The 22335-nt window shown below is 45.3% G+C and overlaps 1 protein-coding gene across 1 annotated transcript; it reads left to right on the forward strand.

Moving 5' to 3' along the window:
* Positions 1-8922: 8922 nt before the first annotated feature.
* Positions 8923-21290, forward strand: AQP3 (aquaporin 3 (Gill blood group)). The gene is made up of 6 exons (XM_069880380.1): positions 8923-9107; positions 17328-17454; positions 17625-17762; positions 19257-19375; positions 20097-20314; positions 21061-21290. The coding sequence occupies exons 1-6, from the start codon at positions 9000-9002 to the stop codon at positions 21227-21229; spliced, it is 879 nt and encodes a 292-aa protein (XP_069736481.1). The 5' UTR covers positions 8923-8999; the 3' UTR covers positions 21230-21290.
* The last annotated feature ends 1045 nt before the right edge of the window (positions 21291-22335 follow it).

A 22335-nucleotide genomic window follows, 5' to 3' on the forward strand; every position in this document is an offset into this window, starting at 1 on the left:
AATATAAAATGCATCCACTGGATGATGTATTTTCCCAGAAACAGGGATGGAAAGTTACCTGTTTACCAAGCAGTGAAAACGAGAGTGATGAAAGACAGAGCAGCAACCCAAGTTCAGCTGGAGCAGCTGGAGGTAATAATGAAAGATGTCATCATTTACCATGGAGGTCCATGAGCTGGTTTAGAGTTTCACAGCCCAGAGTCATCCTCAGGGCACTCCACATTCCAGAAATATCTTTGAAGCACCTTACAGTAAACGGCAATGAGCAGAAAATGATCAGGGCTGGTGTCAAGGGAGCAGTGTTCCTCCCCGGCCTCTGATGAAACTTCCTTTCAATGAGTTAAAATTAATTCCTTTCTAGATTTGGGGCTTTGGGAAGAGTTACCAGCAATCAGCCCCACTCTCAGCAGGGCTTGCTATTACTCCAGCTGGGTCGTTCAGCCTGAGTGTATGTCTGTAATTCCTTCCTAGGACCCCACAGGAGTAAAGGCACGGTGCCTCTTCTAATACACAAGTCTTAATGCTCCATTTGATGTCCTTCTGAAAGATACAACCCAGCTGAGGGTTACCTTGTCTCTCCAGCTTGGGTAGCATGGGTTATATGTGGACCCAAACTTGTCAAGTCCTCCGGTCTCTTGACTGAAGCTAGCAAGGAGTCCTGGCTTATTTCTGAAGGAGGGAGGACGGGCTGCTGTGGCTGTTCCTCAGAACAATATGAGACACAGCAGCAAAGGGCTGTAGTTCCAAGAAGCAGATCCCACTACCACCAAGGCTATTTCCTCTGCTAGAGCTTTGCCCTCCACATGCCCCGAATCTGGTTCCTTGTGGATTGCTCAGAGCCCATGGCCCTTGGCTGAAAACCCGGCACTGTTTGCTGATTCTCTGCATGAGCTGACTACAGACAACTTGTGCTTGAAGACCTGTTGAGCTTGGCTGCCACGCTGACACCCCTGTGCTGTGGCAACAAGGCGTCAGAGATGGCCACGGGAAGAGCTGCAGGACACTGTGCCTCAAGCTACAAAGCTGCTTGTGCCAGTGGTGAGTGTGTGGGTGGCACAGCTCCTGCCTCTCGGGGATCTCTGATGTGCTGGGATGGCAAACCCCACCTCAGGAAGACTTCTGCCTTTCCTCCACCTCAAGCACACCTTTGTTGCCCTAGAGGAGAATCAAGGCAGAAAGTTTCCTATATAGGTAAATAAGAACCTTGAGTTCAGATTTCCCATGATTTCTTTAGCAGCAGCTGGGACCAAGCCTTCCCAGCACATCCCTTATGGAAATCTTCCACTAACAACTGGTATGTCCTATTCCTCCCCAGTGGTCCACACTGGGGTGTCCCACTGAGTTTTCTCTGCCTCTCCACCCTTCCCTTGCCGTTGTCGACTCAGCATGCCAGGAGGAGTTAAAAATTAGTGGCACAATGGCCATGCCAAGACACACTCCCTCCTTCCGTGCATCGTCATTTCTGCCAGCTGAGTCTATTCATTGTGGGAGGGGTGGGAGAGCATGTGTGGAGCCAGGGCTGGTGCCTCTTTGTAGGGGTTTTGCAAGGCTGAGCGAATGCCCCAGCTCTGCGCCTGCAACAGATACTCCCCAAGCCACAAGCAAAATGACTCTAAGTGATCTTATCTCGTAGTTCAGTAATAGGTATCCAATTTGCTGACTCCAGTTGCCCAATTCAGGTCTGATTCAGGCTTCCGTGGGCTTCCTGCAGGATGTGGGTGCAAGAGGGATGAGTGCAATGTCTGAGTGCAGGGGATGGGAATGGACATCAAAGACCCATCACCTGCATCTCCCAGTAGGGCCTGTGGGGTTTGATACCCACAGCCTGAAACTGAAGAATGGGTACATCCGTGACATGCATACTACCAGGCAAAGCACAAGAGATGCTGCCTGCACCCCTGAGGATGGAAAGCACCCACATGGGAAGCCCCAGCTACAAACAATAGACTTCCATTAGCGGATTTCGCCGGGAAACAATTTCCTAGGCAGTGTGTGTGCCAAGATACCTGGCTGCAGACTGGGTATTTTTGTATCTTGGTTGCATTGCCCTGCTGCTACTACCCCACAAAACACAGAGTGCAGCAGAAGTGCCTGTGATGGGGACACCTAAGGCTGCTAACAGCCTGGGAAGGGGTAACCTGCCCCACTGCTGCTTTTGTTGACTTCCCATTGCTCCTTCTTCTCCATTCTGGAAATGAATTGCGGTGGAGGTGGAACTCCAGTATTTGGACCACTTAGATTTGATAGTGAGTTTATCAAGATAAAACCCATCCGTGACTTGGGTCTTGAAGCAAACTAGGGCTTGGATTTCCTCTGTCTGCACATGGAAATGAACTGATATATTCCTGGGCACAGGATTAGCCCTGTTTCAGTGCTCCTAGGACTGTAATTCTGAATATCTGTTACATCGTAGTTTGGTGTCTACTTCTGTTGACTTTCTTCAGGTATTTCAACATGTAAATCCCCACTTTTGTTCCTTCTGGGAAGGCCAAGAAAAAGAGGCCAGGACATTTTCTAAGGAATTATTGAATCATCACCCTTGGGATATTCCAGGTCAGCCACAGGGTCCACGTAATTCCTAGGGGAGGGAGTGGAAAACGGTGGCTCACATCACAGTGGTATTCAGGTTCTTTGGTTTTCCCCATCCATGAGATCAAGTCTTCATTGAGGCCTCTAGATTCAATTCAAAAGCTATTGCTCAAAGCCGTTTCATGTCCCTTGCCTGCTGATGTCTGTCTGTGTAGGAGCTGTCAGTTAACAGGATATTCACTCTGGGAGAGGGGCTCTCCCGGTGAATTGGGAGGTGGGTGCTTATGCCTCTTCAGACTTTGGGTGTTGCATCCACTGCACAGCCCAGCCCTTCCGTTTACAGCCCTGTTATTTCCACAGCTGCTGGTGCTCGTCTTAGGTGGCTTGTCCATGCCAAACCCCTGTTGCATTATGGAATCTCAGAAATGCCCATTACAATGCAGTTCCTTAATGCCTGCTTGCTTAAGGAAGATATTTAATACTTAAACTACCCAGGGAAAAAAAAATAGGCCAGTATGGAAATTCCCCCAGGATTTAGACTGATTTAAAATCAACTGGAGGAATTAATGTCACAAAGAGGACAGCAGACTCAGTTTTTATTTGCTGCATGTTCTGGCAAGGTCACTTTGCATGTGCAGAAGTGGATTTAGGGAGCGTCCAGGTGAACTGGTAGCTAAAGTCCTTCAACACCCTGAAACCATAAGAGAAGAAAGTGTAGTTTTCTCTGAACCACTTGTGCAGTTCAGGAGCACAATTCTCTTCTCTAAGGGTGTGGGTGAGCAGGGATTCCCTTGCAGAGACTGTATGAGGACACGGAAGACTTAGAGGTGTGAAAAAAAAGACTTGGGGGAGGGGAGGAATTATCTACTTCAGGGAACTCCATGCCTCCTTTCAGATTTAACCCTCTCATACTTTCTGCCCTTGCATATCCTGGGAAAGTAAAACATCTTCCTTTAATATGGAAAATATCTAGACAACATTCATGCTCTTATCATTTCTACTCTCCGGCCTAAAATTATCCATGGCTTCCTCATCCCTAGTTGCACTTGTGCCATCACAAAGAGCTTCTTTTCTTCCTGATGTACTTACTGACAGTGCTATGTCCCAGCTTGGCCTTGATTTCACTGCATTACCTTACCTGTGCGCTTTTGTCCCATACTGGAATGGAGGGACTCCATTCACCTCTTTATCCTTCTGGTACTTCTTTGTGCCTCTTCCACTTACAGTTTGTCTTTCTTGAGAATAGGTGACTTGAAATATGTGTGGTATTGCTAAGAGAGCCCCTGCTGTGAGTTGTGCAACTGTATTAAGACCTCCCCGCTCCTAATGCAAATGCCTCAGCCCATTTTACTTCACTTTTGCAGGTCTGTACCTCCTTAGAGACTGGGGATGAGCTGCATTTGCCCTATACGGTTTTCTCCATGTGGGCTAGTTGTTTCAGCTTTCCTTTATAGTCAACAAAAAGAAATAGATGCTTCTAAGGTGATCACACAGATCAGACATCTAAAATGAACTCAGAAGTATTGTGCTCTTAAAATGGTAATTTCTGTGCCCAGAGACATCTGTGCCAGGACTACCTGTGGTTAGGTTAGAGAGCAGCCATACTCTCCATTCCTAGACACATCCTCACCAAGCAGGGAAAGTTCTTGACATTGCTTCTGGGCTGGTGGAGTTTCACCTCATTTCTGTGTCTTCTGCCTTCGGGGTCTTTGAACTCTCCTTCTGTGATGCTCAGCAGCAGGAATGTCTCCAAGTCAGGACAGGCTCTGCAGCTCTCAAAAGAGCGACTGTCTACACAGAGCAGTTTATGGCAGTAGCTCCTGCCAAAACACTATTTCAGGAGAGTTGTTTGTGATAGCTTTCCTTTCAGATGTGTTATTAAAAAACTTTCTTCTGGAGTAACTAATGTTTTTTTTCGATGTAGAGTAGTTATTGTGGTATGCAACTACTTATACTGGAAAATGGCTTCTCTGCAGGAATAACATGAGATAAACAATATTTATTCCTGTAGACTGAGACCAGCTTTGGGATGAGGGGGAACTCAGATATGACAAGGAACTGCCAGTGGGAACAGGCTCTGGGGCCACGTTCCAATATAACTCCAGGGTGTCTCCATTCCTGTGAGACACTTCGGAATCATATGAGATACGGACCCAGCTCAGGGTCATCCTTTCCCCAACTCAATCCTAAGCAATGGACTTAATGAAGAACTGTTTCAGGCATTTTAAGTATTATTCCCATTACTATATGTTATAATAATTCAAGTTCAAACCCAGCCTGCCAGCTTCCAGGCCTCTCTTGGACATCCAAGGAACGTAAATTAGGATTGCAATTTCACTTTAAGTCTCTCAAAACACAAGTGCCATCAACATCTCTCAGCTGAGTCGGCTGCCACTTTTACCTGGAAGAATTTCTCCATTTTTCTAACTCATTGTGGAGGGCTAAACAGACCCTGATGTGAAATGTACATCTGGCTCTGCAAATCTGGAGATTCAAGGAAGAATGTTGAAATCGCTGCACTCAACCCTCCAGCTAGAATGATTTAGAAAGCTTATGAACCTCCTACCCACTCACTTCCTACCCTGCCTTGCTAGGCAAGCTATAATTTTTATTTTTAATGAAATCTTCTGAACATGTCACCATATTACTCTGTCAAGTTGATCATGGGAAGGAGATGCTCACAGGTGTCTTCCAAAGGGAGATTTCACAATGATGAACCCTGTCATGCTTTGACCCAGTGACCTCACCTGGCATAACGGCTTCTGCACCAGGTGACCCATCCATCACTGCAACAAGTGACTCATTACAGATTTGCATGATTCACACTTTTATCCTTAATGTATTGCTCCATCCATCCTGGGATGTGTGAAACAATTTGGCTTGGACAAGATGCAAAACCCATCAGTCCAGCTTTATCCATTCAGCTGCTTAAGAAAAAGTCTGGTTACTTTGTTAAACTTGGTTTTTAATAGGAAAGAAAATTTGCTGGAGGCTGATTCATCACTCTGCAGAAGCCAAGGAGTTTAGGAGCCTGAGTTTATTTTGTGTCCCTAGAGCCAGCCAAATAGCTGAAGAGGAGCAGCCAAGGATTAGCTTTTCTTTTAAAATTTCACCTGTGTGTTTCGCCTGGAGTGGAGCAATGAGGGAGGGAGCCAAGCAGCAGGGCTGAAATGCAAACAGCAAACTTGGAACCTGGGTGTTAGTTTTGGATCTTGTCTAGAAATAACAGCCAAAGCACCATGAGTTTCCTGTGGTACATTGCCTGGTTCTGCAGGAGAGAAAGGAAAGGAATAAGAAAGTGATAAACTTTACGGAGAAGTGTTCTGTTGGACTGTGAGGATTCATATCTGTGTTTATTCCTTGGTACTGTTACATTTGCTGGTCCCAGAAGATATTGGACTAAAAGTTTAAGATTTATGAAAGGAGCACAACAGAACAATTTTGTCTGTGACTTCCCTGCTGAGCTGAGCATCATTTTCTCTTAGAGTTTTCTCTGGGCAATCAGCAGTTTCCATAAATTAAGGGATTACATTGCCTCCACCTCCTTCCCCTGCCTTAAGTTTTTGGCCCTGTACAACTGATAGGGGAAGTTCACTCCAGGTATTTTGACACCTGATGTTTGAATGAGTCCTTGATTGAGAGCAGGAACCCCTTGCTTGAGATACAGTAGCTTTGGCACTGCCACCAGGAGGTCAGGCATGAGTTTTTGTGACAGGGTTTTGGAAATTTCCCTTTTTTGAGCTTTTGTGCTGTGTGAAAGAGCTTGTGTGAATGCCCATGCAAGGCAATGCTAGAGGCATGGACATCTTGCTGTGTCTACTCAACTCTAGGGCACCTCAGCAGCTCTGAGGACCTATCTTGTTAGCCTTACTACATCCTTCCTTGTTTATTTCTACTGACCTATGAATTTCTTCTAACCACCAGGATGGCTACCAGTACCCTTGGCATCTGTTACTGCAGGAGATGGGATTGTTTGGAAACCTGTTGCTGCTGATGCATGTCTTTAATTTGGGCTTAGAATATGTGTCCATGGAGTTCAGCTGAAGAGTGTAGCTGGGCAATTCCTGAATTGGCGCAGAGAAGCTGCAGAATTAGGGTCTTTCAGCTTTTACCCACACTTAGATTAGTTATTGTTTCTGAAAAGATCTGCTGTTTCTTCTAGCATTATATCACTGTCCCTCTGCTGAGCTTCTTCCTAGATAATAACAAGGCTATCTGTTGGGAAAACAATTGCATAAGTTGCTATTGCTCATTTTAAGGCATTGGGTCTTGGACTGGAGTGATTCACCCTCACAACGCCCCAAGAAGGGAATCCGATGCCACTCTTTCCAATTTACTAATGGAGAAGCTGAGGTGTGGAAAGGTGAAGAATTTGCTTAAGGTCAGGCAGTGACTCAGTAGTAGAGCTGGTGTCAGAGCGCCCACTCCACCCTGGCTCCTCAAGCTTGTGTCTGTCTAGACTTTTCCAAGCACCAGCTTTGAAGCTGGTGTTACCACCATCTTCTGCCATCAGCCTGGGATCCTAGACATCTCCCTTCCCTTCAGAAGTCTTGAGGAAATGTCTGTATCCTCAACTCATACCCAGAGGGGCTCAGATGCTGCAGACAGGAGAAATGTACCTACCTACCTGGAAAACATCACATCTTCCTGCCTCTTTTTCTTCACCTGCCTCACTCTGGTCGTATGACCTTGTCCCAGCCACTGGGGAAGGATTGGAATCCAGGACCTATTCTAAATAAATTTCAATAAACCTATTACACAGAACATGGGATCTGCATACTGGTGGTTCAACAAGTGGCAAAAGAGCCTACAAACCTTAGCTCATGAACCGCCAAAAGGCAAAAACCCCAAGATACAGCTTAATTTCTGGCTGTGGTGACTTTGATATGGAGTGAAAATGTTAGAGCAGAGCATAAAGGAGAGGGGAATGCAGGAGGAAGCAAGGCAGAGGAACAACTGTGGATCCTCCACGGCTTGGGTGATGTGCACCAAGAGGGCAAGGAGTTTTCAAATCCCAGCTACAGTGAGCACACATGGGGCTGATGCAGTGCTTGCTGTAGTTCAGAGGACCCCATTGATGCTTAGTGATACCAGACCAGACCTGAGAGCAAAGTAATGAGGAGTGTTTCCTGCCCCTGTAATTATATTTGGACCAGAGTGTTTCCCTGAATTTAATTCCTCACACATTGCTGCTTTCTTAACCACATTCCTGATTCCACTCTTTGGGCTGCCTGCAGTTTTCATAGAAAATAAAGAACCATTCACCACTGCACTAAAAAAACTTTGCTTTTCCAACAGGAGAGCCAGTGGTTAAATAAGGGGAAGAGGAAAAGCTGAGCATCTGTGGCTTTTCAGGGGAAAAAAATCCAGGAAGAGGGTCCCCTTCAGTTCTGCAAATTCAACCCCGCTGCTCTGCATCAATCCCTGGTGAGTCAGAGAGTCGGGAGAATTTTTATTGCTCACTTAACAGAAACCAGATGCCACAAGTGGTGCATGTCCTGCTAGCAGCCCTCAACCCAGATGGTACTGAGTGGGACAGCTTTATTCAGACTATCCCATAGAACTGTCCTGGGGTGATACAGGACATTACTGAGAATGAAAAAGCAGCAAATGTTTGTTCCTGCAAAGGTCAGTGAGTCAGTGATCTCCTTGTCAAGGCCCTGTGATGAGGGATTGGCTCTGCACTTGGGATCTCTCACCACTTTTCTGCATAACCTTAATGGAGACTAGGTTGGAAATTCTCTCCCAAAGCTCTGGGAAATGGAGAGAAACTGTAATGACACACAAGAGTTTGAATCCAGGTGCAGATTTTCACAGAGAGAGGTTCAGGCTTTCTTCTCGGTACAGCTTCAGCTGCATGATTGCTGGAGTCAGGAGGTGCCTTCACCTCAGCCCGCAGTACAGGTATTTGGAATCAAACTTTTCCACCCCACTGTTTTGCAGCAAAAGCACCAGTAGCCTCTGGATCAGCGCGAGTACTCATCACTTTGCCATCCTGCACGTATCTGAGAAAGAAAGCTCAAAGTAGGGTACCGTGACTACACAAATGGTTTAAGACACTGCTTAGTCCCATGCACCTAGATTTTAGGACCTGAGCTGAAGCTGGAAAGGGGCAGGTACAGCCCAGTGTTTCAGGTGGTAAGAGATGAAAACAGCAGCGGTTTGAGCAAGAAGTTTTTCTCTCATTTAAGTCCTTCTTCTGAAACTCCTGAATCTTTGCCCACCTATGCAAGCAATAAAGGAAATGAAGAAAACAACCTACTCTGTCTCACGCTAAACAGGAGGGAAAAGAAAAAAAAGAAAAAGATGGATTTGAAGAGGGTGGAAGGGGTGTGGTTACCCAGGAGGTGTGTCAGGCATTGCTGAACTTATTTATAAGGAAAGGCAGCTCTGCTAGGGAAGAAAACTTGCTGAGACTTTGTCAGCTGCTGCTTGTCCCCCAACAACGCTTCAAGGGCACCTCTGCTGCAATGGGGAGGCAAAAGGACATTCTTGCTACTATTGAGGAGCACCTGAGGATCAGAAATAAACTAGTGCGGCAAGCGCTGGCTGAGTGTCTGGGGACGCTTATCCTGGTGGTGAGTCTATGTTGTGGTGCGAGGATGCTCTCTATCCCCTTGCTGTGTGGGAAATTGTCCTAGTGAAGGGGCCGTGCTACTGCCAGAATTTGAACTGAGGATGAGCCCAGCTGCAGTGCAACCTGCCCCGTGGGGACTAGAGAAATCTTTATTCACAGGAAAAAAGTTCATTCAAGGTGTTGCAAGGGGAGCTTTGGGGCAGATGGCAAAAGGTGGGCTTTGTAGAGCTTGGTGTGCATTTGGGAGCTTTTGAGTGTGTCTGTGAAAGTGCAGGGAGCAAAAAATGTATCTGCGCAAGCAGCAAGTGTTCTACTAGAAACCACACAGAACTCCTTTCCTGTCTGCCCTGGAATATTTTCTTGGCACTGAGACACTTCAAGTGTTATTACCCAGGAAAATGAAAAATTTTTCCTTATCTCACTTTGTTTTCCTTGTGCATCCTATGGAGAAGTAGTAGCCAGAATCTGAACAGTTGCTGTATTTTTACGCTGTTGGCTGCAAGTTCCCCAGGGTCTTACCAGTGGGGATGCACAATACTGTGCTTGTGCTTGCCCTATGAGTTTTTAAATGGTAAATGGCCACAAAACACTTGTGTCTGTTTCAGTGCTCAGTTTTCAGTGGGATGGGATATAAGGAATAAGTTTGGGTGGATAGCTGTATAAGTAACTTAGTCTGAAAGTGCTTTGAGTGGCCCTGGCTTGCTTTGAAGTGAAAGCCAGATGTGAACATCTGGGATGGTTATGTGTGAGGACTAGGGAGAAAATACTGGTATAGAAAACCTCAGATAGGGTTATCTAGCTTTGGATATCTGCATCCAAAAGTGCAGGACTGCCCAACAGGCAACAGGTCTGCTGTGTTGCAGGAGAAATGAGTTGGTGTTCACACAGTGAATACTTGCAGGTGAAAGTTCCCCTGGAGTGCTCTAAAGCCAGAGCACTCCTATAGGTTTCAGTGAGTTGAAACCTCTTTGTAACTGGTGGTAGCACCGTTCAGGCAGAATCCAGTAGCTGGTGGAGCTGAAAGTAGAAGAATGTTTGATGAAGATGCATGTGCTCCTGCACTGACACTTTATTTTATGTTTTAATAAACAAGATTTTTTTTTTTTTGATGAAGAAGCGGAGGCTGCTGGATTTCCTGTGGGAGGATAGGGGGCTCAACTGACTCCCCCTAATGCTGCCACTCTTAAAAGAAAGCAGCTTTGCACAGTGCAATGTCATTATCACCAAAGTGACCTAGCTTTGGTGATTTGCAAACAAGTCCTGTTGATTTTTCAGGGAAGGGTTATTTGGGATTAAGGTGGGCAGGAGCTGATAGGGAAGTGATTAATAGATAGAAAGTTCTGTTTATGAAGCACTGATGCTGTTGCAGTTAGTCTCAGGATTGAAGCAAGGTAAGTCTTGTAAGGAGGAATAATGTTTCCTTCTAGCTAAGTTTGTGTTGCCGGAGTAAAGAAGGCAAGCCTTTAGTCATGTGGATATGAGCTTTCAGAAGGACTTATGATCCAAAAAATATTGTTCTTTCTTCCAACTATATTAGCTGGTGTGGAAGAGATTACTTTTCCCTATAGCCTTGCCTTTCTCGGGCAGAGAAGGTCTGGGATGTGCTGGGCACTTGGGGAAGGGCTTGGTCCAAAATCATAACCAGCCCCCCAAATGAGGGTGTCAATGGGAACCCATCAGCAAAGCTGAATGATTCATTATGAAGGGGGACAGCATGTGCCCCAATGCTCGGGAGCACCACACCTACACTGTTTTAAAGTGTGTATGTGTGAGTCTGTACAAATGTACAAGCAGATCCCTCACCTTCTTCAGGAATTCCTGAGTGGGGGTCTGAGGACGAGAAAATGTTGGTTTCAGTGACACGTTTAACTGTAGTGGATGGAGGGGTGTGGGTACTGTGTCCCAAACACGGTAGACACAGGCTGAGCTGAGTGTGCATGCGTTTAGCTGCATTTCAGCCCAGTAAACATCCCTTATGGGCTTCAAACAATAAAACACCCGAGGAAAGATATGGGATCCAGGAAATTGTCCTCACAGGAGATGGAACTGACTGCATGCATTCATGTCTAGAACAGAACAATATTAGGGGTAGATTTAAGGTTTGAGATGGTTCACACTGAAGTTAACTTTCTAAGCTGAAGGGAAGGAGTCTGCAGCTTACTTTAGATTTCGCTGTGTAAAGTAAAACTTGTCCCACCATGGAAATTGGCATGGAATCAGTTCTTTCCTCCCCCCTTCATTTGCATAACCACAGCATTGCTTTCAAACACTTCTAGAGCAAAGCAACTTCAGACCCCTGCAAATTCTTTTTGCCTGTAAGAATTAGCCTAGTGCTTAATTTTATTTTTCATATTTTGAAGGAGGTTGTAAAGGTAGCAGAACGTAAAAAAAACCAAACAAAACCCCAAACTTGCCTCTTTTCTAAGGTAAGAAAAATAATCTAAGGCAGCCAAGCCCTGAACAGAGCAAAGGTGAAGTTCTCTCTACTTGCTAGCTACTTTCTTCTGTGTCAGCACCTTGGACAACATGGTTTTAGTCTGTGATAGTGTCCTTACTGTTACAAGAATAATAATATTGTTTCTGTCTTTTCTCTAATAATTAAAATGACTTTTTTTCCCCCCTTCAAAATATACCTGGGTGGTACTTTAGTCCAAACTTTATACCTGTGTCGGAAGCACCGCTTGCTGGCAATAGTTAAGCAATGCAATGCTGAAGGCACTTTCCAAGTCACTTGCTGTTTGTGTTATTGCTGTAGCAACTCACTAAAGCCAGATTTCCAGTGTTAGGCCTCCGTGCCTCCCTTAAAGGCTTGATCTGTTTGTCTTGCTCTGTTGGCTGTAAATACCAAAGCTGGCTCTGTTTGGTTTTTGCATTTGCAGGATAAGGAACTTATTGTTTATAATTGATTTCCAAATCAGACTAACTGTGATTCACTGCTGTAGAGGTACAAAGAAAGAACAAAACAATTCCTAACAGCTTTTCAATCAGGGCTGCCTTTACTTTGTGGCTAGGTGTGAGCTTTTTAGAGTATGAGTGTGCTGTAGACCACAGAAACCAAAGTAGTAAAGTGGTTGGAAGCCTCATTTAACTGCTGGCAGTGCAGAGCTCAAAGCTGACACTCATTGCACAGCCAGTTGGGGTGGAATGGAAACTCCCACAGTCACTTTTTGTTTTTTGCTGCTTTGCTTGAACCCAGCTCTTCACATTTGGAGAATAGGGTTTTATTTATTTATTTTAACTGTCTGTCTATCTAGCTAGTTGTTTGTTTGTTTTGTTTATTAACTAGTTGTTTTGTTTTTTTATTAATGCTTTTCAAGGATTTGAAAAGGGCTTGAAAGCTTTGCTGTAAGCATGTTGAATACTGTTGAACTTTCCCTGCTAGGTGTGGACACATGGGAAGTGGCACCACTGCTGCTCTCTATTATCTCTTCCACCAGAAGAGCTTGAAGCTCTTCATTAACCATCCAAACCTGTCCCTTTTCAGGAACAGGAAGGTTTCTCCTCACTGCAAATGGAATAGTTCAGGCACCAAGATTTGCCCTCAACGTGAAGGCAGCTCTTCCCCAGCAGAGCCCAACCCTGTGGCAAAACCCCTACCAGAAGTACAGGTCTTTCTAAGACCTACAGCCTCCTGATCTAAGGGATATCAGGGATATGAGAATAAGTGTTTTTGCTTCTCTCTGTATTTAGGAACAAGATAAATCGTGCATTTTCCTCCAACTCCTCTGCTGTTGGTTGCTCAGTTTTCTTGTACTGAGTGTGACTCGTCTCTCCAGATTTTTACAACATTGCTGTAGCACGTCCTGTGTGTGTGGGGCACAGCTTTCTTTAGACCCTATTAGCTCTTGACCCCTACAGCCCTGTTTGACTGTGTGACAGTGTGTGATGCAGGAAGAGCTGTAACGTGACGGATCATCTGCCTTTGCCCTTCCCTGTAGGACTGCTTCTGTCCAGGCTGGCTCCAGCTGTGCTGGACAAGAAGCCCAACTGGAGGATCTACCATTTCTCCTTGCTTTGCAAATGGTAAATGATGACTAGTCTGGTTGTTGAAGAGACAACATTGAGGAAAGGCAAAAATGACTCTACTCCTTGCACTGCCTTTGTGGCTGGTGGAAGTCATACCAGCCACACGGGCCATGGAGTTGAGGAAGATCTTTGCATGCTGGTTAAGCGGAAACAGCAACCGGGATGAATCTGTCTTCAGATCTACCCACCTCAATCATGGTCCTTGGGGAGGGCAGCAAGAGACAATGGGGAAGACTTATAGTGCTGTAAACTCCTTCTTGCACTGAGCTACAGAAAAGGAGTTGGGAGGTAGTAAAGGGATATTGTCCTCTGCCACCTAGAAGGGGCTGTAGCATAGTGCTAAATCCTACTCTGATATGAAGAGAGGTGTCCCTTTGTGTCTAATGCTTAAACTCTTCCATCAATATCTCAGGGTCTCTTCTGCCTGAGTAGATCCATGGTATGATTGTCCACCTGGCATGTTCCCCACTAACCAGGATGCAGCGAGGGCTGTGCAGCCTTTCATCGAGGTTATTAGGGTAGAATTACAGAGGGCTCCTCGCCTAATCCCTGGTTTATTTGCTGGCTGAAGCCTTTTGTGTTGTGCCTGAAGGTGAAAAAGAGCACCAGCAAAGAAAAGAAGAGGCAAGCCCGGTAGGAAGTCAGGCTGTTGTGCAGGGGGGTGTTGAACACTACCATTATTTCAAGTTCAAGTCCAAAGCTGCTTTTCGCAACATCTGCCTATAAACTCAGTTGGTTTCCCTTCTTCACTAGTTTTTTCAATTTTTTTTTTTGGTCCTCCAAGGGCCTTTCCTACCAGCTCCGACTAGCTCCAGAGCTTTCTTGTCTCCAGACATTGTGACAGGTTGTTTTCACCTTGGGTGACAAAGCCAAACAGCCAGTCTTCAAACATGCCCTGGACATAGGGAGTTTAAGGTTTCCAAAAGTGTTAAGTTTCACCCAGCAAACTGCTGCCTTTTCCTGGTTTTGCTCCTTCTTCTGGCCATCCCTGCCCTTGTGCAGGCTTTGGAGTTTGTCAGCCCTTCCACCCTTGAAACAGTTCATTTCTTGGATCCTGCAAAACACGTATTTTGTTATTTTTTGCAGTGCAAGGAGTTGAATTATCTCATGAGGGAAGAGGAGTGAGAGGCCTCCAATATGCTAGAGCCAGTAAAATGAAATTAGGGAACAGGCTTCCATTAACCTTGTTAATGGGTGCGTTGACCTTAATTCCTTGGAGAGTAGCTTTAAGAAGTTACAGCAATGCTTTGTTGCAATCATTTTATTAGCACTTTAGAACTGCTTTTGAACTTGGTTAGTGTATCATGGGGATGTACCTGTTGACTGCTGCATGAACTACCATGAGAGGCTCTAACCTGCTTTTCTGTTGGCTGGGATGTTCTTCCAGTAATGTTTGAGATGTTTTTGAATGGAAAAAAAAAGACTTGTTGGAGGCAGATTATTAAAATCAAGAATGAGAGGTCACCTCTGCCTTGGGTGTGCACAGCTGTCTGTGATCATATTGTTGTAACATTGAATTAAAAGACATTGGGATAGATGCCGAATTGCTTTTCTTTGACCTTCTTTGCCTTTCAACTCAAGCTAGCTCCTTGGATGTCACGCATGAGAATAAATGTTCAGGCTTATTGGTCTCCACTGGTGCAGGATGGAATCACACGCATGCATATCAAAGATCAAACCTATCCCTAAATATTACCTTTTTTTATCTGCCGAGGGTCAAGTTTTCTACTGTTATGCTGAACTAAGCTACACAGTGCTCAGGGCTCATCTGATAAATAACTGTAATGCTCCTGCGGAGTGGCTCCAGGGTGTTTTTGCACGGCCCATAGATTCTCTTCTGAGGAAAAGCTGCAGAGCTATTGCCAAGTGTAGGACAGAGGGAGAGAAGGATGGGGATCAACCTCTTGAGAAATGGCAGATCTGGCCTTCCTCCAGGTTATGGCAAGACCTTTGCGGGTGAACACAGGGGTGGAGGTGGGAAAAATTTCTCTGTGGTTTCTGCAGTCAAAAAGGCGCAGGGTTAACAAGACAACTACCCTCCACTTGCGGAACTGCCAGTTCTTTCAGACTGAATAACAAATACCTTCACCAAATGGAAGAACCTGCATCCAGTGCTGCCAAACTCAGATTTTTATGTCTTTGACTTGTCCCTGGTCAGCCTGATGTGCTGTATGGCATTAGAGAGGTGAACACTGCAGCCAAGTACCCTCTCCAAACATCTGCCTAAAACATACTGGGGCTCTTCTGGGACAAGGGAAGGAACAGATGTCACCTTGGTCATTAGCCAGTATTTATTTGCTCAGTTGGAGCTGTGCATCCCTCAGTGGTTTGGGTACAGCTGCTTAGGATGGTCCTGTTTGTTCCACAACAAACATGACATATCTTTTCTGCCTTTGCCTGAGACTCTTCTCTGCCATGGTTTAGCAGCTGGGCAACTCAGGGTTAGGACATTGAAGGGGCCATTCTGACTGCTCCTGGTGTAGAGTAGTGCTGGATGTCCCTTCTCGCTAACTAATGAGTTCTACAGGTTCCTTCATTTTTCTGTACATTGTTCTGTGTCGGGGACTTGGCTCCTTGTCAAGAGGTGGCTGTGTACAGTGTCCACTTCATGAATCATTCTGCAGCCTACCTGGCTGCTCCTTCCACAGCAGGCTGAGTGCAGTGTTTTCTTTATTAGTAACCAATCAGTTGTCAGGGGTATGGGAGATGAGTTAGGTGTATTTTGGCTTTGTCCTTTATCTGGATTGTGCATTGCTCAAGGGGCATGCCCAGTATTGTCCGAAGAGGTGAAGAGAGCCACTCCTTCTGCTCTGGTGCCTATTTGGTGGCTTATCGGCCTTGGAACAGATACTGCTTGTGTGGCAACCAAGTAATTCTGAGATCATGAAGTTCACAGAAGCAGAAAGTCCAGATGCACATGTAGATATGGGTATGTGGTCAGTAGAAATAAGGCAAGCCTTGATCCCTAGATTTGAGGGTCTTGGGAACAAGCTGTAATCCCTGTCCTATTTTAAAGATGTTCTCAGTACCTGCTATTGTTGTAATCCCCAGTATACAGCAAGAATCAATTCAGCTGGAGTCAGTGGACGGTAAAAGGAAATAGATGATCAGAATTAGGGTTCCTTAAATTACATAGTAGGTAGTGGAGAAACTTAGGTATGCAGAAAGCCTCCAGCTGGATGAGTGATGGACTGAACTGCAAACAGAAACCGGTCTGTGTTGTTAAGAGCGAGCATAGGAAGGATGATTTTAGATGTGATTGGGAAGGACCACCTGTTCGGGGCAGTCATCTTTGTGCAAGAGCACGTGTGTCTCTTAGCTACTAGGAAACACCCCTTATCATCCAGCAGAAACAACTTTTGTCCCCAGAGTGCTTGTTGCACCTCTGATCTTCAACAGAAGGCCAAGCCTCTGGTGTGTACTGGTGGCAGGCTGTCTGTGGAATATGGGCTTCTCTTGATGGTGTCTGCACCTTGTTGGCTCTGCAGATACAGGCCAGCTGTGTTGCACTGATCCTTTCTTACACGGTTTTGCCACAGGAAGGTTATGGCTGGTTTGGGATGGCATGGGATACGCTTAGAATGCCTGCAGCAGACAGAGTACCTTGGGGCTGGGACCACTGCAGATACCTCAGCACCAAAAAGGTAGCCCAAATCTCTGTGTCAGCCAGTGCTACCTGGAAGAGGACTCCATGAATGTTAGGCTGCATATGACCTTCTCCAGTCGTACCTGTATTTTCAGGCATTAGCAAAGCTGTTCCCCACCAATCTATGTGCTACTGCATCAAACAATTAATCTTTTTACAGTAAGGTACTTGGATCCCTCATCTGAACAGCTGCATGGTATATATCTCAGGGTGCTGTCTGTGTGATCCTTCTCAGTTCCGATCTGAAAATTAGATGGTTTGACAAAGACCTCCAGTCTCCTGCATATGTGAACTGTGGTCTGATCTTGCTTTTGATCTTTTCCCTGGTTTTCTTTCCCCCTGCCAGGAGGTAAGGTTGTTTTGTGTCCTTTCTCCTTTCCTGGTGTCCCTGGACATAACAAATACTTAGGCAGTAGATTGAAGCTTTGAAGTCATGGGTGGGCTGTGATTGTGCATGCAAGTGCTAAGTGGAGCAGTTGCAGGCACTGGCCAGCAACTGGTCCTGATGTGAAGCAGTAATGTCATGTCAACCTCTTCTTCTCCTCCTAGCTGTTTGGCTGCGGCTCCGTTGCGCAGATCGTGCTCAGCAGAGGGACTCATGGAGGTTTCCTGACTGTTAACTTGGCTTTTGGCTTTGCTGTGACACTCGGCATTTTGATTGCAGGACAGGTGTCAGGTACGTTGTGGCTCCCTCTGGGCTGGATTTCACTTATAGCTGTTGTCATGTAGGCCTGCATTGCTGTGTTTTCCTTGTGTTGCATGGGTATGGAAACCAGTGTCCCTTGGCTCAGCTTTGGGACTCAGATTCTGCCCATTGAAGTACAATAACCTCCGATCTCTCTGCAGGTGGCCATCTGAACCCAGCTGTCACTTTTGCCATGTGCTTCTTGGCCCGGGAGCCCTGGATCAAGCTACCAATTTATGCCTTGGCTCAAACCCTGGGGGCTTTCCTGGGAGCTGGCATAGTCTTTGGACTGTACTACGGTAAGTGTAGAAGCTTTCTGGTTTTTGGGGTGAGATGGATGCTCTTCATGACTCATTGCAGCGAAGCTGGCTCCCAAATCAGAAAGAAGCTTTTTCTTGCAAAGCAGAGATGTGACAAACCTCCTTACTGTGGTTCTTGAAGGTCGTTCCTGTTCTCTTGATGATGATGGGTTCAAATCCATCTGAAGGTCAACAAGAATTGTCAATGTATAAGACTTTGCCCTTGAGTAATGATCGCTATAACATGCACCCGCCGCATGTTCCTGCTGTAGGTACTATGTTTTGGAAAGGCTGATGAATGACTCATAACAACGTACATTTTATACCTGTGCATTGCTCCAGAGCTGTTTTATCCTCCTTGGTTTTAAAAAACTAAAGACCTCACCCTGGATGTTTTCTGCATTGTTTCATTTTAGCTTGCAGAAAATGATATTTCTTGCAGTTTTTGCTGCCTTTATCAAAATATTTCTATACCCTGGAAAGCATCCTAGAAATTCTGTTCCTCATGCATGTGTTCCTCCTGAGCAGTGTTCCTCATCACGGGACAATATTCAGTAGGCAAGAACTGGCTCTTCGTGCTGGAAATTGCTCTTCCACAAATATCAAGGGTGACATTTTGGCTTAGTTTGCCTCCTGATGTCTGCCAGGAGGATTGTTCCCTGTGGCTGAGCTGAACATCTAGGTCAATGCAGCTTCCACTTGAAGGGAGGAAACTGCCACCTTGGCACTAGCACCAACTGCTTTTCACTTTAGAGAGAAGCGGGGGACCTACCTTCATTTCTGTAAACATCATCAGGACTCCAGCAGAACACTGGTTACCTTTCTAGTTGGTGGGTTGAAGAACCCTCTTCAGGAAAGTTAATAGCATTTTAGCTGCCTAAACTAAAAACATGACTTCAAAACTACCTGTGTTTTTTCTCAACTAACCATGGAGCAATTCTGGGCAGCTCTCCTGGGTTAGTTATCCGGCTTCTACGTAGTGGCAGGCAAGGGGCTGACTGCTCTACAAGACAGCCGTGAGAGGTGAAACTAATTGCATGTTGGCTTAGAGGAAAGTGCAAGATGACCCCAAAACCTGTTTGCTACAGATCTGATCCATAACCATATCTCATGTCTTGACACCAAGACTGATATCACAGGTATTTGGGTAAGTTTTGTAAGAGATTTAGAGTCAGCTTAGTGTCTACTATTTGGCTCTAACTCCTTCCTGGTGCCCAGCAAACAAGAAATATCAGGAACAGGGACTCAGGTCATCTCCATCTGGGGTTGACTGGTAAAATGCTGTGGTGGGTCACACCCTAAGTTTTCCAAATGAGGGCTGTACAGCAAATGTTTTTGCAACATGTAGTAATGAGGTTCTCAAGGAATTATGTCTCAATATTCCTGGCTTTTCAGCCTACGTTTTGGTCATCTGCCAAGCAGGGCACTCTCTCTGATGTGTGTTGGAAAATGATTGACCTCTCCACATTTCTTTTTCCTCTGTGCCCCCTCCAGATGCCATCTGGGCTTTTGGCAGCAACCAGCTGTACGTAACAGGAGAGAATGCCACTGCTGGCATCTTTGCCACCTACCCGTCTCAGCATCTGAATGTTGTGAATGGATTCTTCGACCAGGTAAGAGGGTGCTGGGAGGATGAGGGTGCATTTGAAGGGGAATATTTTGGGGGGGGGTTGGGCTTCTCCGCTAGTTAGGGAATGAAATTAAATTAAACAGAAGGCAGCCAGAAAGGTTTTCAGAGCTGACATGGGTATCTCACTGGCCCATCGGAAGAGCAGAGCCAGAAAGCATCCTTACAGCAAAAAGACTCATATTAAGGGGATTGCACAAGATTGGCCAGGACATCAACCAAAAGGATTCCACTTGTTCTCAGCCCCTGAAAAGTGACAGTGTGAGGAAGGATGGCTGTTGCTTACTTTCACTGTATGAGTGTAGCTGATGCACAACCCAGAGGCGAACTGGATGTGGGGTGGTGATTGGTGTTGGAGAAGACTGTCTCTTAAATCCATCATCAACCACAAAGGAACAGCAGCCACCCAGTTATGGCAGGTTGGAAGCACCTTTTGGAAGATGCCTTCAGCATTTCTAGCTGTTCAGACTGTTGTTTATAGAAAAATGTGTGGGTTTGATTGAGTCTGTGGGCTGCCTAGGGCCACATTCCACTCTACTGTTCTTGTTGTTGCTTAGTCTGCTATGGTCTGATAATACCATGGGATGGCTTAATGCAGCTCTTTCAGTTTAAAGAATGAGTCCTAAATGCATGGGACTTCAGAGCAGCTAAATAGTTTGGCTAAAAGATTACTCTGGATCAAATTTTTCTTCCCTTTCCCTCCCCAGTTCATTGGCACAGCTTCCCTGATTGTTTGTGTCTTGGCTATTGTTGATCCCTACAACAACCCTGTCCCCACGGGGCTGGAGGCCTTCACAGTTGGGTTCGTTGTCCTTGTTATTGGAACTTCCATGGGCTTCAACTCCGGCTATGCTGTCAACCCTGCCAGGGACTTCGGGCCTCGTCTCTTCACAGCCATTGCTGGCTGGGGCACTGAAGTGTTCTGGTAAGTGCTTGATAATAAAAACCTCGTGTATTGGGGGGAAAAAATGCAAGTCCAAGTAGGTGGTAGCTCTGGCATCATGAAGAGTCTTAGCACCCATGAGGTATTGTTGGATTTCATAAAAACTTTTAAAAGCCACTGTTTGCTGTGCTCTGATTTCTTAAGAAATCATAAAAGTCTGGCAGTTTCCAGCAGTGAGAGCAAATGACCTAACTTTCCTATTAGGGAGGATGAAATCTAAAAGCATCCGTAAGAAGTTTAGGTGCACCTTGAACATTAGCCTGTTGTAAGTTTTTTAAGCAGCAGAAAATGTAGGGAATCTGTTTTACTTGGATTTTGTTGTTCCTGGAGAAAACTGGGAGCCATGAGAAGTACAGACTACATTTCTGGAGAAAATTAAGGGAGCCACAAGAATTACAGACTACGTGCAATCAAGAAAATGCTTTGCTGCAAGCAGGGGGAGGGAAGTGAAGACACCTAGCTCAGGCACTGCAATTGCTTCTCTCCTTTGTTGGTGGACAGTCAGTCTTGGAAGTCCTCAAAGTAGCTGTTCTGAATTGCTTGTCAGCTGAACTTGCAGTGGGGGGCAATATTCACCTTGGAAATTGCTGTGGACATGTGATTACTGTTGCCTTTTGCACATTAGTGGTGATATTTGGAGATGACTAGAGCTCACTGTGTTCCAGGTATGAATATCCTTATGTATAGGCTTCTGTTCTTACCTTGTGGATTTTCTTTTTGTTTTCTAGGACTGGTAAACAGTGGTGGTGGGTTCCAGTTGTTGCTCCTTTCCTTGGGGCCATTGCAGGAGTGACAGTCTATCAGCTGATGATTGGATGTCATGATGAGCCTTCTCCACCTGCTTCTGAGCAGGAAACGGTCAAGCTGGCTAACGTGAAACACAAGGAAAGGGTCTAAGGAAACTGCCACCGAGATCTGGCAGACATTTATTACTCAGGACTGCAGCTGGCAAAGAGGAGGAAGGGGTTAAGAAGAGCTTCAAGAACAACAGGAAGAGTTTTTCCTGTCTTGAGATATTCTAGCGCTTTTTTTAAAAAAATATATATGTCCCTGATACTTTTGCTTTAGGCACTTTCCTGTGAGCTTTTCCCCAAATGCAGTATCATGTAATCTTTCCCTAGTACAAGGGGGTTGAGGACTGTTGGAGCTAGGAGAGAAGTGGGCATTGCTGTCCAACACCTCCAACATGGGCCAATTGTTCAGGAATCAGGAGCTCTTCTGGGCTGTGTTGCTGGCCTTGCCGGTGAGCTTGGCAAACAAAATGCTTCCCTCCTAATCTGTGTCCCCATCTACAGAGTGGAGATCGTGCAAAACTTAACTTAAATTATTTTCCTAGCATGGAAAGGATAATCCTATATCCCAGAAAATATTTGCTTGTGATTCTACTACGTATAAAGTTCATGTTTGTTGCTGCTCTAAGTCAACTTGGCAGCAGGAATGAACTTATCTAAAGGATTTTTATTGGCCAAACTTCTTATGCCTCCCATGAGTTCCTAGAGCATGATATCAATCAGCTGATCAGTAATGTCAGAGCAGAGTGAGGTTGCACTGGATTTTAGTATAATATTAAGACAAAATGTTTACAAACCACTACACCCTGGTGTTGTAATCATAATTTTTAATATTACCAACTCCTAGAAGATAACATGTAAGAAATCATGTTCTAGACAGGGACTAACTTGGGAAGAAAGCTTGGCTCCCTGTAGCAGCCTTTCTAGTTAACCAGCTTTGTATATAAACTGCAAGCAGCTAATAGGCACATTCCACTGGAAACATGATATTGCTAAAGATGTGTGTGTTCATGTGAATTTCACGATAGTGTTGGTTTTTTTAAAAAATAGATTTATATATAAATATGCTCCTTAAAGCTGTTACTAAATACCAAGGTTGGGATGAGTTAATTTAGGGATGTGTGGGAACTGCCTGTTCACTGACAGCTTTGAGATACTGTTGGATTTTCCTTGGGTGGCCTTAGAATGTGGCATTGTGCCGTTAGAGCATCT

Source organism: Phaenicophaeus curvirostris, chromosome Z, assembly GCF_032191515.1.
Source record: "Phaenicophaeus curvirostris isolate KB17595 chromosome Z, BPBGC_Pcur_1.0, whole genome shotgun sequence".
NCBI classification, from domain to species: Eukaryota; Metazoa; Chordata; class Aves; order Cuculiformes; family Cuculidae; genus Phaenicophaeus; species Phaenicophaeus curvirostris.

What these genes read in the sequence shown, in the direction of transcription:
- AQP3 (XM_069880380.1), top strand. Translation starts at nt 9,000, where the DNA reads ATGGGGAGGCAAAAGGACATTCTTGCTACTATTGAGGAGCACCTGAGG. An exon ending in TGAATGGATTCTTCGACCAG is followed by an intron (nt 19,376 to 20,096) that starts GTAAGAGGGTGC and finishes TTCCCTCCCCAG; the next exon opens with TTCATTGGCACAGCTTCCCT. An exon ending in TGGGGCACTGAAGTGTTCTG is followed by an intron (nt 20,315 to 21,060) that starts GTAAGTGCTTGA and finishes TTTGTTTTCTAG; the next exon opens with GACTGGTAAACAGTGGTGGT.